Source organism: Thamnophis sirtalis, unplaced genomic scaffold (assembly GCF_051295495.1).
Source record: "Thamnophis sirtalis isolate CommonGarterSnake01/CBP01778 unplaced genomic scaffold, rThaSir2_p1.2 scaffold_4, whole genome shotgun sequence".
In the NCBI taxonomy this organism is placed as follows: domain Eukaryota; kingdom Metazoa; phylum Chordata; class Lepidosauria; order Squamata; family Natricidae; genus Thamnophis; species Thamnophis sirtalis.
Genome location: NW_028261384.1, coordinates 22,137,271 through 22,151,308, shown reverse-complemented (window position 1 = coordinate 22,151,308; position 14,038 = coordinate 22,137,271). Strand labels below are relative to the sequence as shown.

General features: G+C 34.1%; 1 protein-coding gene across 3 annotated transcripts in view; it reads right to left on the bottom strand.

Moving 5' to 3' along the window:
• Positions 1–9,608, bottom strand: part of ODAD2 (outer dynein arm docking complex subunit 2) — an 80,560-nt gene extending 70,952 nt beyond the window's left edge. For 2 of the 3 annotated variants that reach the window (XM_087712587.1, XM_087712590.1), the window contains exons 1-5: positions 9,387–9,608; positions 9,021–9,280; positions 5,795–5,952; positions 5,306–5,501; positions 4,590–4,696 (exon numbers count right to left, since the gene is read on the bottom strand). In XM_087712587.1, coding sequence (XP_087568713.1) covers positions 4,590–4,696; positions 5,306–5,501; positions 5,795–5,952; positions 9,021–9,244 — 685 coding nt within the window. In that variant the 5' untranslated portion in view covers positions 9,245–9,280; positions 9,387–9,608. The remainder of the gene's footprint in view (positions 1–4,589; positions 4,697–5,305; positions 5,502–5,794; positions 5,953–9,020; positions 9,281–9,386) is intronic. The other variant, XM_087712588.1, reaches the window with a different exon arrangement.
• Between the last annotated feature and the right edge of the window lie 4,430 nt (positions 9,609–14,038).

The following is a 14,038-nucleotide window of genomic DNA, read 5'->3' as shown; positions in this document are numbered from 1 at the left end:
AAACAAGTGCAATGTTTTAGTCCACTTTAATTTACCTGACAGAGGAAAAAAAGTATATAAACTTTTACTGTGATGTTAGTGGAAATGAAACATTGCCTATTCAGTCAGTGCAGATTAATTTTAAAAAAGCCAATTTGATATAGTGGTTAAGGCAGCAGAAACTATAAGACCATGAATTCCAGTTCCAACTTAGGCACAAAGCCAACTTGATGACTTTGGCCAATCACTCTTTCTCATATGAAGGAAGAAATGGCAAACCACTTCTGAAATCTTGCAAAAAGAACTGCAGTGAATTGTCCAGGCAGTTGCCAAAGTTAACACTGGCACACATTAAAAAAGTGGTGAAAAGGTCATCTACTATTTGAGACCATGCATAATAAAAATTAACACTATCAAGTAAAATAGGTAATATACCAGGCCTGAACATGAAGCATCTACAGATAACCCTCACTTAGAGACCATAATTGGGACCAGCAACTCCATCGTTAAGCAAAATTGTCACTAAGGGGGAAATGCAATTGCACTTTCCTTTTTGCCTACTTCCCCAGCCTTTGGAATGTTCACTCTGGCGCTGGGATAATTAATAGGAAGGGAAATAATGATTGTACCATTTGGATTCATTGGAGAGGAAGAGATTACAAGAGATTAAGCAGGCACACAATGGGGAATGCACAATGAAATCAAGTGCTGGTACCAGCAGCCGTGAGCACACTCTACTCAACAAGGCTGGTGTATTTCCCATTGTGTTAATCTCTCTATTCCGCAAAGAGGGGATCACAAGAAAAAACAATATATCAGGCACAAAACAGTGCATACTGACTGTATGGTGGTCATGTGCCTGAGAGATGTTGCAAAAGTCATAAATGAGGGTAGTGGTCATAAAGTTATTTTTATTATAACCTGAAATGGCTGCTGAATAATGCAGTTGGTATTCCAGGGCTTTCTTTATGTCTGGCACCATATTAGGGAGCTGTGTTAGAAAGATATGAGGGTGGTTTTAATACTGAGGGAAGAAACATTTAATAAACTGTGCTAAGCTGATGAGACCGTATTGATAACTGAAAATATAATGAATCTGCAAGTTCTTTTCAAGGATTTTAAGCAAGACAATGAAAAAAATGAGTCCAAGTTTACAAATAAAAAAGGGAGAACTAATTATTTATTAGATTTACATTTATCGTGAGCTCATTAGATTTATATACTTCCTGAATAGATAAGACTGCTAAGCTAATGAATTGTGGTTGGAGATTGTAGATTCTTCTTTAAGACAGGGAGTTGTTTCTCCAACCTTCAAAGAGGAGTTAGCTCACACTCTCCTCAAGAAGCCACAAATAGATTTCACCATACTGAACAACCTTCGTCCAGTATCCAATGTTCTAATTTTAGGGAAAGTTGCTGAGAAGATAGTGGCACAAAAGTTTCATAGAATTCTGTATGAAGTAAATTATTTCAGCCCTTTCAATTCAGATCTTAGCATAGGCCAGAGACAATATCAATTGTATTTTTGATGACCTCTAGTGAGAACAAGATAGAGGTCATGCATCTATCTCAAGGATGACCTCTCAGCAGCTTTTGATATATCAATCATGGTATCTATCTTGAGCAGCCTTGGGAGCTGGAAGTGGGCAGCACCGTATTATGCTGGTTCTCTTCCTTTGAGGTCAATATTTATTGGCAATGAGAGATTATTCCCTCTTCCCTACTATGTGCCACGCCACCAGGCTTGGTATTCTGTGCGCTCCTATTTAACATTAACCATATAAAAGATACTGGGTGAAGTCTTTAGGTCAAGGGATCCATGGAACTATAGAGCTCATTAAATGGCTACATTATCTGTAAAATTTTCTAGTTTATATTATGGATTATAGTAACAGCAAATAAAACATAGACTTACAGACTGCTTCATAATGCTTTACAGCTTTTCTAAGCAGTTTACAGAGTCAGGATATTGTCCCCAACAATCTGGGTCCTCATTTTACTCACCTCAGAAGGATGGAAGGTTGAGCCTAGTGAGATTCGAACTGCCAAATTGCAGGCATCATAACCATATTTTAATAGTTTTATTTTAATTATGCCACATCAAATGTGAGATGCGGGGCTATAAACAGATATAAATGATAACAGATATAACAACCAGTCTTAGAATTGGTTGTGAAAATATTGGAATTGTTGACAATTTCTGCCTTTTAGGTTCAACTATCAAGAATAAAGGAACCTGAGGAGAGCTGATGTAATGATGGCACGACGTGCGATCTTGGTGCTCTGAGATCGCAGTCGAATTTCTGCCGCTGGATGGTCCATTTGGACCTAAACCATTCTGCAGAGAGGTGATTGAGAAGGGCATCTCTTGCTGATCTCAGGGACACTGCAAAGTCCCTGAAATATCCAGGAATAGCCCTTTTTTTCCAGCGACAGAAACACAGCTAATGAAGCTGCTGAAATTGGGACAGCTCCGGAATGGGAAGAAAGTGGAAAGAGAAAGTGTGTTGAATTGGTGAGGAAATTTTATTATTAGAGGAAGAGACTACCACCCCCCAAAAAAAAATTAAGTTAAGATTGAAGACAGAAGACTGTAGGCAGTGAGATTGATCTGCATTGAACTTAGTGTGTTATCCAGTTTCTAATTTTTTTTTCATGGATGGAACTTTTGCAGGGGCTCCCTATTTTTTAAACTGAACGGATTAATTTTTTTCTTTTTTCATTTTTGCTTACACCTATGGATTAAAATTCTCCTTTTTTATAATGCTTGATTTGATTGATTGGATTGTTTCTGATCTCCATTTAAGGTTTTTCTTTCTTTCTTAAACTTGGAATATAAAGAAGATAACAAGAAGGATTATAAAGAGGGTTGTAACAACAGGAGGAAAAACAGTTACACTGCCATTTAGACGCTGGATACATTGTTTTTCTTCTTTCTCTTTGATCACTTGAGATTCAAGGTTCTTTCAGTTTGTTTACTGACAGTGATAGTAGGGAGAGCACAAGTTGTTTATACAGGTGCCTTTTAGAAGTTCTATCACTGGCTATTGGAGGGAAGATAACATTTTGACTTGAAAGATAATAAATGAACCTGTTTGAAGTTTATTAAAATAGCCTTGAACTCTATAGTGGCAGTGTCTGCAAAATTGAAAGAATGGCTCAGCAGGAAAAAGAAACTGTAACATTGCAAATTATTATGTTTGAAATTCAAAATCTATTAGTTGTGACAGGGAGAATTGAAAAGAGATTAGAGAATATGGAATACAAAACAGAAAAATCTGGTAGAAAACTAAGGATGTTTATCAAATGAAGAAAGTAGAGGACAGAGTTCAAAAGATGGAAGAAAAAATGAGCAAAGAAATAAGAAAACTGTGGATATTGATAATAAAGTGAGCGTGGTTGGTAATGGCAAGAGCAGAATATGGAAAGGGGAGATAGATGGATTGGAACTCTACCCCAGACTTCAAAGCACAGAAGAAGAAAAGAGAGAAAAATTGACAGAGATAAGGAGAGAAATCTTGACAGAAGCACTAGCGATAACCAAAGATAGGTTGATGGAAAGATGTTGGGTTTCAAGCTTTTATGAGATACCAAAGGAATAACATGTTGCCAAGAGAAATTTATACAAGATTTATTAAGAAAGTAACTAGAACATTAATACTACAAATGGCAAGAGATATAAGACCATATTATTACTGGAAAGATACAGGTCAATGCAATGAAAATGTATAATAAAAAATTAAGCTAAATTTAGTTTACTAGTAGTATGTATAAAATGAAGCAACAATAGCTATAATTAAATAATGATTAATAATGATAACAATACATATAGATATATTAGTTTGATAATATGAAATTTTATATAAACAACACATGGAGATTATGAGATGAAGTTTAAAAGTTTTATCTAGAATATGTTATAAAGATGTATTGTGATTGGATGATCTTAGGATGATTTAATGGAATGTTATTATATAATCCTATTTTAGATTTTGAATATTATATATAAAAGGATGTAAGAACAATTATAGTCAAATTAAGGTTGAAATATAATAATTGTGATATACATGAACATAGGTGAATTTAAAATATGTTATTTAATATGAAAAGCAGGTGATGACTATGGAAGAGATGCATGGAAATACTGTAACCAATTGACACACTTTCTACAATTTGTAATGGAAGATGGTTTTTTATTTTTATGTTTGTTTGTCCTTGTTCAAAAACAAATAAAAATTGTTAAAAAAAAGAATAAAGGAACCATGCAATCAAAAAATATGCCATAGACTAGCAATTGTAGGATAGCAAAGAAAGCCTTGGAAAAAAATATATACAGATGTCATAATATCTCTATAGCCTACAAAGATCAGAACTGTGTAGGTAGCTATTTTCCCTGTTACAGTCTGTGGAAGTGGGTTGAAAAATATAAATAAATAAATATTGGTAACTTCCCTCTTCCCCAGCATGGTCAGTTTAATGTTGAAACTCCTGTCAATTTATCAAATTCTCCATTATCATCATGAACCCAAAATGTCTGTGAGCCTATCTTCTATTCTGTATTTAATATACATTTTTTAAAATGATAAGAATAAAAAAAACACAATTTGAACCTGATATATAGTCTAGTGATTCAAGGACTGCATCTTCCATTGGCCCAGAGAAATGCTTAAGCAATTCTACTTCATTTTTCACAGCAGTTGGTGTTAATCTCACTTCTCTGTAATTAGAATAAATTAATTACATTCTAACAATATTTAAAGATTCAATCAAAGAATATGTTGGGTTTCCTTTTTAAAGCAATTCTATAATCCACAGAAACACAATTAACTGCTTGGCTAATGAGCTTTAAGGCAGAAATTCTCATACATAACACTGGATGTCTTGGTTTGGGAAAGAGTGTGGCAGGGCTGTTGGGCGAACAGGAAACTACCAAAAATTAGGTCTAGACTTCAGATTAACATAGAACATTTGTGGGAAAATGCTTTCTGTTTTCTGACAACCTTCCATTTTTCCTCTGACTACTTGTCTATGATAGCACCCAATGTCTCCAAATTACTTGTGAGGAAGGCAAAGGGGCAAGGCAGAAATCTTTATATGTTTGTTCTTAATTTATTCTCAGATGAAAGCCTGTATGTGACAATATTTGAAGAGTAAACTACAGAAGCTCCAGATTCAAAATTACTTTCTATTATTTTTCCTTTTCAAATTATTGGGAATTATTTGAATTTTCAGTTAATAAATGCAAAAATAAATCTTATTTTTAAAAATGTAAAAGTATAAGATTTGCCCACTTTAAATAAACAAATACTATCTGAAATAGACTCACTGTGATATCTGTTTCAGCGAGCTGTTAAGCAACTGCATATCCAATTGCTGAAGAAGTAGGGAAATTTTCATTTTAATTTCATTATCTGATGCATCCTCCTTTTTAATTTTGTCTAGTAAACGAAGCATGGACAAATCCTCTCCTTCAATTGTTCCATATCCAGGGCCAAGAATTTTCACAATAGGATCTCTATTGGCTATAAGTAATTCACATTACATAAAGAACTCAGATTGAGTTATTGAAGATCTTGGTTAATTACAAATAAATATGAATTTGAATGAAACATTATCCCATTAATTGTAAAACATCTAATTTTAGCATTATTTAGCTTATTTCTGATATTGAATCATGATAAATTATCTCTCCTAGGTTTGAGTAGCAACGAATTCTCCTTCTGAACTAATTATTGAAATAGAACAAGGCCAAACAATGTAATTATCAAGTAATTCAGAAATATCCAGGTTTTCAGAGAAAGAGTGTACAGAATACCTTCAAGACATGCCTGTGCTTCTTTCAGTCTTTTTTTCCCAGCAACAGAGAGTAAATAAGACAGCTGTCCAAAACTCCGAACGCTAATTGTTGATCCTTTAAGGAGGAGAAGTGGCTGTCCATTTTTGTCTTTTTCGTGAGACTGAACAGTTTTTTCACTGAAAGAATAAAGTAATAATTTAAAATCCAGTGATTCTTAATAAATAAACATAGCTTCTTTTTCACTGCAGTTATTCCAATTTTTTAGTCAGTTTTATCAGTCATATACCCTATACTTTTTTGATGTAATTTTTTTCTAATTTGGGCAGAGGATGTGAAACCCAAGTCTTGGAAACTGAAATATAAACCCAATCCTCTTTCTCAATGACCATTTGCAAATCATTTTCTCAAACTGATTTTAATCCATCTAGCAGTAGGATCTTGCCTTATAATAAAATAGTGTTAGGTTTGAATGTTAATTCTTTTATTAATTTACCAAAATTAATTTATTAAATATTGTGAGCTGTCTTTTAATAGCTTGAATTACATTAATAGAATAAGGGATATTTTTGTAGCAAATTAAACCAGCATTCAACATCTGAACATTTTTATTTTACATACTCCATTTCCTTAGAGTACATTCTAAATTGGTTGACACTTGCCCTTACATTCTCAATCCAAATATTCCTTCACAAAAAAAATCCTGAGTACTTATTTACTTATTGGAATATACATGTTTGAAGTCAAAATATTTTCTCCAAAATACAACCTGGAAACTACAGCTGGAACAAAATACAGAAGCTATATTCCTGAGGGATCAATTTCATCAGGCTAGAATAAAATCTAATTTGAGGTCACTACTTAAATGGACTCCAGGGGATGGTAGAGGACAGGGAGGCCGAGAGGAAGCTTGTCCATGGAGTCATGATGGATCAGACATGACTTTGCAACTAATAACAACAATAACAAAACATAACTTGCCTCAATTTGCTATCTTTTTTGTACTTTGCATTTCTGTATTTTTTATTATTGTCAGTGTCAATAGCCTTGAATGATGATTATTTCTAAACAGGAAATATTGTGAACTTCATTAAACAAAACATTGGATATCCCATTAATTCTTATACTGAACTAGAAATTGCATAGCCTTTATTGGTTTTTCAAAAAGAATATAGTGGATCAGCTTTTCTAATGCTGCGTTTTTCAGAATTTTGGATAATTCTCATGATCCTTGATCTACATTTCTTAGCAATTTTTATGACAGTTCATTGTAGGCAATAAGTCTCTTTTAATTTAGGAACTCTTCAATATATACTGTATACTTGGAACACACAAATGCATCATAAGCACATCTAGCCAAAGTTAAATTTTATTTCTTTTAAAATTTTTTATCTCATTTTATTTTTAGAGGTAGTCCTTGACTTATGGCCATTTGTTCAGCAAGAATTCAAAATCACTATGATGTTAAATGAGGGGTCTTGTGATTGGTCCACAAATTACATCATAGTATGTCTTCAATCATGTTTGCAATGAGGAATGCCTGGGCTCACCTTGTGATTATAACATTGCAATGCATTGTGGTCATGTGATTGCTATTTGCGACCTTCCCTACCTGCTTTGCAGAGGACACTAAACTGGCAGGAATAGCTAACACCCCAGAAGACAAGCTCAAGATCCAAAAAGATCTTGACAAATTTGAACAAAATGAATCTCAACGTGGAGAAAAGCAAAGTTTTACATTTAGGCAGGAAAAATCAAAAACTTAAGTACACATTAGGCGAAACCTGGCTCAAAAACAATAACTGTGAGGGGGACCTTGGAGTCTTAGTGAATGATCACTTGAATATAAGCCCCAATTGTGCAGCAGCAGCCAAGAAAGATAATACAATCCTAGGTTGTATAAACAGAGTCATAGAAACAAGATCACATTAAGTATTAGTACTGTTTTATAAAACCCTAGTAAGACTGCAACCAATTTTGGTCACCATACTACAAAAAAGATGTTGAGACTTTGGAAAAAGTTCAGAGAAGAGCAACTAAGATGATTGAAGGTCTGAAGAAGGCCTGCATTTGGGTTTGGCTAGTCTAAAGAAAAGAACAATTAGGGGGGGACGTGATAGCAGTGTTCCAGTACTTGAGGGGCTGCCACAAAGAAGAGAGGGTCAAATTATTCTCCAATGCACCAGAGGACAATGATTGGAAACTACCCTTAATCAAAGAGAGAAGCAACCTGGAATTAAGGAGAAACTTCCTATTAGTGAGAGCAATTAACAGTGAACAGCTTGCCTCCAGAAATCATGGGCGCTCCATCTCTGGATGCTTTTAAGAAGAGTCTAGACAATCACTTATTTGAAATAATATAGGTTGATTGAGCAAGGGGGTGGACTGGAAGACTTCCAAGGTTCCTTCTAGCTCATTCATTCTAAAGTAAATCTTCTCACAAGCAAAGTCAGTAGAAAACTGAAGGGAAGATCACAAGTTGTCCCTGCTGCTTTTTCTTCCACTTTGGAGTAGGAGATCCCAGGGATCTTATCCTCTGTTGCAAAATTCTCCCCTCCCACAAACACACACAATTCCCTGTACTTGTCTGTTGCTGTTACCTTCCCAAGGTCCATCCATGGCAGCCACACACTCCTTACCTCTTCCCATTTGACTTGGATGCTCCTGGGGTTATAATGCAATGGAGATTGTCAGTATTACCATTACTAAGCAACACAGTCATGTGATGTGACACTATATGAATTGCTTATCGATGGCAATCCTAACTTTAATTTCCATTGTAACATTAGGACTAGCTGTAGCATTCATAATTAATGTTTCTATCTTCTGTCTCTTTCCATCTCCTGTTAGATGGGTTAGACTAAAAGGGCATGATTGGCCCAAAGCCATCCAATCAGCTTTCATGCCTATAGGACAACTAGAACTCACAGTTTCCTGATTTCTAGCTCAACATTTTAGTCACTATATCAAACTGCCTCTTTCTTGAACTCTATTATTATGATTATGTTCCTTACATTCCTTCAAATTATCTTGACCAATAAAAAGGGTTGCTAATCTGAAGATTTGCAGATGCAAAAGTGATAAGACATCACAGGACAAAAAGATCCAAATCACATCCTAATATTTCCATTAGGAAATGGGGAAAACAAAATCTGCACCCATAAAAAAATAATTCATAGGCATCTTGAAGACTTATTTTGTTCTTATACTGTACATTCTGGGAAGAGTGAGCTGGCCACAGACTTACCTGACATCATAGCCTGCCTCAAATGCAGATGGTTCTAGTTTTGTTTGCCATTCAAGTGGTTCTTTAAAGACAAAAGCTGCTTCCTGGAGATGCTTGCTACTAAACGTTTCTGTGAACTTGATAATTTCATTCAAAAGAGATTCGTTCAGGGGAGTAATTTCTAAGGTCCCCGTTCCAGTTCCAGCCGCCGTCCACTGAGCTGCTCTAGTCAAGGCTACTCCCATGGCTTATGACCATTCCAGAGTCTTCGCAGAAAGATGCTATAAACAAGAAAAGAAAAATGCAGACCAAAAAGTGTGTTATGTTGAATATATATTGAACATAAGTTGAATATACAAATACACCCACTTGTTCGCAGCTGCTTACCAGACTGAGCGGATGGTCGGTTCGCTCCGTAATTGTTAGAATCTAGGAAGATACGGCCTAGTCCGCCGCTCTTTTCTGTTGCAGAGCTAGCGCCGCTGGTTGCCATGAGGACGTTAGTTCTTCGGTTGCTAGGAGCTTTCTCCTGTAGTAAACAACGCGCGTGGTAGGCTAGACCTTCCCATTTCTCTCGCGCCGGAGTTCTTCCCCGCCGTTGATTGGTTGTTTTTGGATTCTACCCAGGCGAGGGTCCGCCGCCTTCGGGACTGTCTGGCTCCATCATGTTTCCTTTCTTCCCTAACCGACTGTTTGAGCTGTCAATCATCTCCCTCTCGCCTTTACTTGCACGCTCACGCAGGGGTTTGGGGTTTGTTTGTTTTTTTGCGGATTTCCTAGCTGACATTTATTGTTATCTTCTGTTTCAGTGACTTCGCCAAACGAATGGCAAGCCAGAGGCTGCGTGAGACAGAATGCACTTCCCATGATCCCCGGTCAACATATCAAATGGACAAGTGCCAGGGGCGTTGCAATGCAAAATATTTTAATAAGCAGCATGTCGAAAAAGAACTAGGATTAATTCGGGCAGTCGTGCGGTATTAAAAGTAGGCTTGGCTCTTCGATTTCAAAAAACAGAGTGGGCTGGGCTTCTGATTTGCAATGATTTTATATTATTTGTATTACTTCATCACGTGTGTATCACTGCCCGTCTCACGGGGTAACAAAATAAAGCAGACTAAACACATACAAACCAATTAGAAAACGACTGCTTTAAATTTAACAAGATAGAAAAAATAAGATAAAAAGATATATTTCTATGGCCTTTTATGTCCCAAGTTAAGTCAATTATATATAATTGTTTCTGGATATTTTCGAACTGTAATTACATATACTAGTTGAATTATAATTTTAAATTAACATTAATGAGGGGTAGGATGAAATTTATAACTTTTTAAGTCCTATCTACTTTTCTGAATATGCTAAAGGAGTATGATTTCCAATATAACTATTTTACAAATGTATTTAATACTGCCTTATAAATTAACTTTGCTAAAATAAGTACTTATATGAGAGCATTTTCTGTCATATATTTTGTTAGTTCTCTGTATTTATTTAATTAACAATCATCAAGTTAAACATTTTTTTGTTTTATAAAAAAGAACCCAACAAAATATAGCGTAATTCCAAAATGAACACTTTTGTGAGCCCCCAACAAGGGGCCTAATTTAACCAAGACTGTTTTCTTCTTAAAAAAAATATGAGCAAACTTATTAGGGGGGGAAAGTAAACTGAATTTATTTTGCTACATTTCATATTTGTATCCTATACATTCAAACTGATCACTTTTTATTTATTTAGCTCATGGCATCTACAGTGGTTACGCAATAACTAATATTAAAATTTAGTTTAAATTAAAACTAATCAATAACGTGACAGCTTTTATTAAATATATGTATGCTCTAAATCTTGTAGTAGCTTTTTTTAGAATGTTTTAGGTGTGATTATAAATTATGTATATAATTATGTATATAATTTATATCTGCATTATCCAGAAATAAGCATAGTGATTTTTTCCCTTGAAAATTATTTCCATGATTATTAGAATTAGTTCCTCAGAGTAATAGCTATAATATCAGGTTTGTCACAGCCAAAATAACATTAACCTTACAGAACTTTGACATGAATACAATTAAGCTAAATATAAATATATAAATAAATAAAAATAATAAAGCATTCTGCTGATATAGAACTATATATACATTGCTAAGTTTTATACAAAAGAGTGATGTGGAGTCAAGGAGATTTATTTTAGAAAGATAATTATAAGTATTTTATTGATCCTTACTATTTATAAATAGGTCTACAAACATATTGAATAAGTGAGCTGATCAGCAGCTGTTTCATAATACGAACTAACATTTGCCTAACCACTGTTTTTTAACAATGAACAGCATCACTGTAATTTGACCATGGTCATATGTCCCAAAAATTCATCTACATTCTTTCCCCAGATTTTTAAATACAATAATGTATATTTAGCTGTACTGGTATATGATCTAAAATGAAACAAAAAATTAGAGCAATATAATGTTATTTAATAATATTGTATATGACCTACCCGCGTTTCTTCCCTAATAGAGCTTCATAAAAGGAAGTTTTGCCTATAGATAACTGTTGCATTACATCTGATGATAAATGAATCCTCCCAGTTTTTTTAAAAGCATGGAAATCCACTTAAATCTGTTTTAGGACTTCTGATAAGATAGTGATTGGCATTTACTTGCACAAAGGACAGAGCTGAATTCAGAAGAATTGATGCCTAATGTTATAAGAAAATGCAGATAAGACATTTCTCAAATTCCTCATTAGGTGTAAGCATTTATATCTGTTTGTAAGTAAACTAATTCTTGAAAGCTGTAAACTCAGAACAGAGGTGACCGCTATAGTTTTCTTTGATCCATCTAGGAAAGCAAATGCTACAAATGCCTGTATGTAAATCAGCTTGTTAGAAAAAGCTTGTTTAAGATTGTAAGTTATCCAGAGTTACCCTGTGGTAATATGGGCAGCCAATAAAGTTTACAGATAGATATTTAGATGATTTGGATGGATGGATGGATGGATGGATGGATGGATGGATGGATGGATGGATGGATGGATGGATGGGATAGGTAGGTAGGTAGGTAGGTAGGTAGGTAGGTAGATAGATAGATAGATAGATAGATAGATAGATAGATAGATAGATAGATAGATAGATAGATGACAGAGATAGATCGATAGATGAAATATAGATGATAGTAGATGATAGATCAATAGATAAATAATAGAGATAGATCAATAGATGATAGGTAGGTAGGTAGGTAGGTAGGTAGGTAGGTAGGTAGGTAGATGATAGATAGATAGATAGATAGATAGATAGATAGATAGATAGATAGATAGATAGATAGATAGATGACAGAGATAGATCGATAGATGAAATATAGATGATAGTAGATGATAGATCAATAGATAAATAATAGAGATAGATCAATAGATGATAGGTAGGTAGGTAGGTAGGTAGGTAGGTAGGTAGGTAGGTAGGTAGATAGATAGATAGATAGATAGATAGATGATAGATAGATAGATAGATAGATAGATAGATAGATAGATAGATAGATAGATGATAGAGATAGATCGATAGATGAAATATAGATGATAGTAGATGATAGATCAATAGATAAATAATAGAGATAGATCAATAGATGATAGGTAGGTAGGTAGGTAGGTAGGTAGATAGATAGATAGATAGATAGATAGATAGATAGATAGATAGATAGATAGATAGATAGATAGATGACAGAGATAGATCGATAGATGAAATATAGATGATAGTAGATGATACATCAATAGATAAATAATAGAGATAGATCAATAGATGATAGATGATAGATAGATAGATAGATAGATAGATAGATAGATAGAATGAAGATGAAAAAAATGTAATTCACACTGCAGCCTGCCTATATTTATATGCTTATTTCCTTTAGAAAAAGTTAAAAATATTGTACTCAATATTTTTAATTTTTGAAATCCAATTTTAAAAGTCTGAAATAACATGTTTCTCCTTTATAAAAAGATGCCAGCCATAGTTGTCACTGAAACATCACTACACACAAAAACTAGACCAGGGCACTCAGCCTGAAAGCTCATCACTGCTTGACTCATGATGACCTTGAAAGCCTATACAAGTATATTGCAGGTTTAGGCAGGTTTCTTTTTCCTAGCCTGCACATTGTACATAGTGAAAGCTGTAGCTAGAAAATAATGTTATGCATTCGTCAACCTTAAAAATAGATAAATAAATATGCAGCACTCTAGAACAATGACTATTGAAAGCCAAAACATATTTGCATTATCATAGCTTAAGATAAAAGGACAAAGGAAATAAAACACTCAGTGATGAAGGCAGTTTTTGATTTCTCAGATGATTGTGATTTGCTAATTGGTTCCCAATTTGATGACACTGATAAAAGAAGGAGCACCAAATCTAAAGATAAATTTAAGATTTGGTTCATTGCTTGAGATTTCTATGGTTTGAGGAGTATTTATTTGAGTGCTACTGAGTTTATGAGTCATGGGATGCTTCTGAAATTCCAGTTGCTCAGATGTTTCTATTACAATTATGTTATAACATTTCTATGGCACCATTCAGAACATCTCTAGGCAGCATGTAGTATTAAACTTTAAATATAAACATCCATCCCTTAATAACTAACTTTTCCAAAATAGAGCAACTTTGGCAACTTCCCCACCCCAAAATAAAAATAAATATCAGAACATAACTAATAACATTTATCCAGGTTATACCAGTAATACAGGATTAGATCAGGTTATTAGCAATAGGATTTAATAACAAAAGAATCCTGTTCATAGTAGTAGTAATGTTATTTAGTATGTGCTTAGAACTAAATGCAATACTGGTAGATCAAAAAATACAATACTATATGAATCAATGTCAACAACAAAACAATAAATGTAATAAACAATAAACATTTCCTACTAGTATATGGTCAGTCGGAAACATTTTCTAATATCTGCACAACCATAAGTTAAACCTTGGAAATATGACCAAGAATGTTATTTTGGCTTCATAAGATTTCTTGTTTTTTTTTTAAAAAATA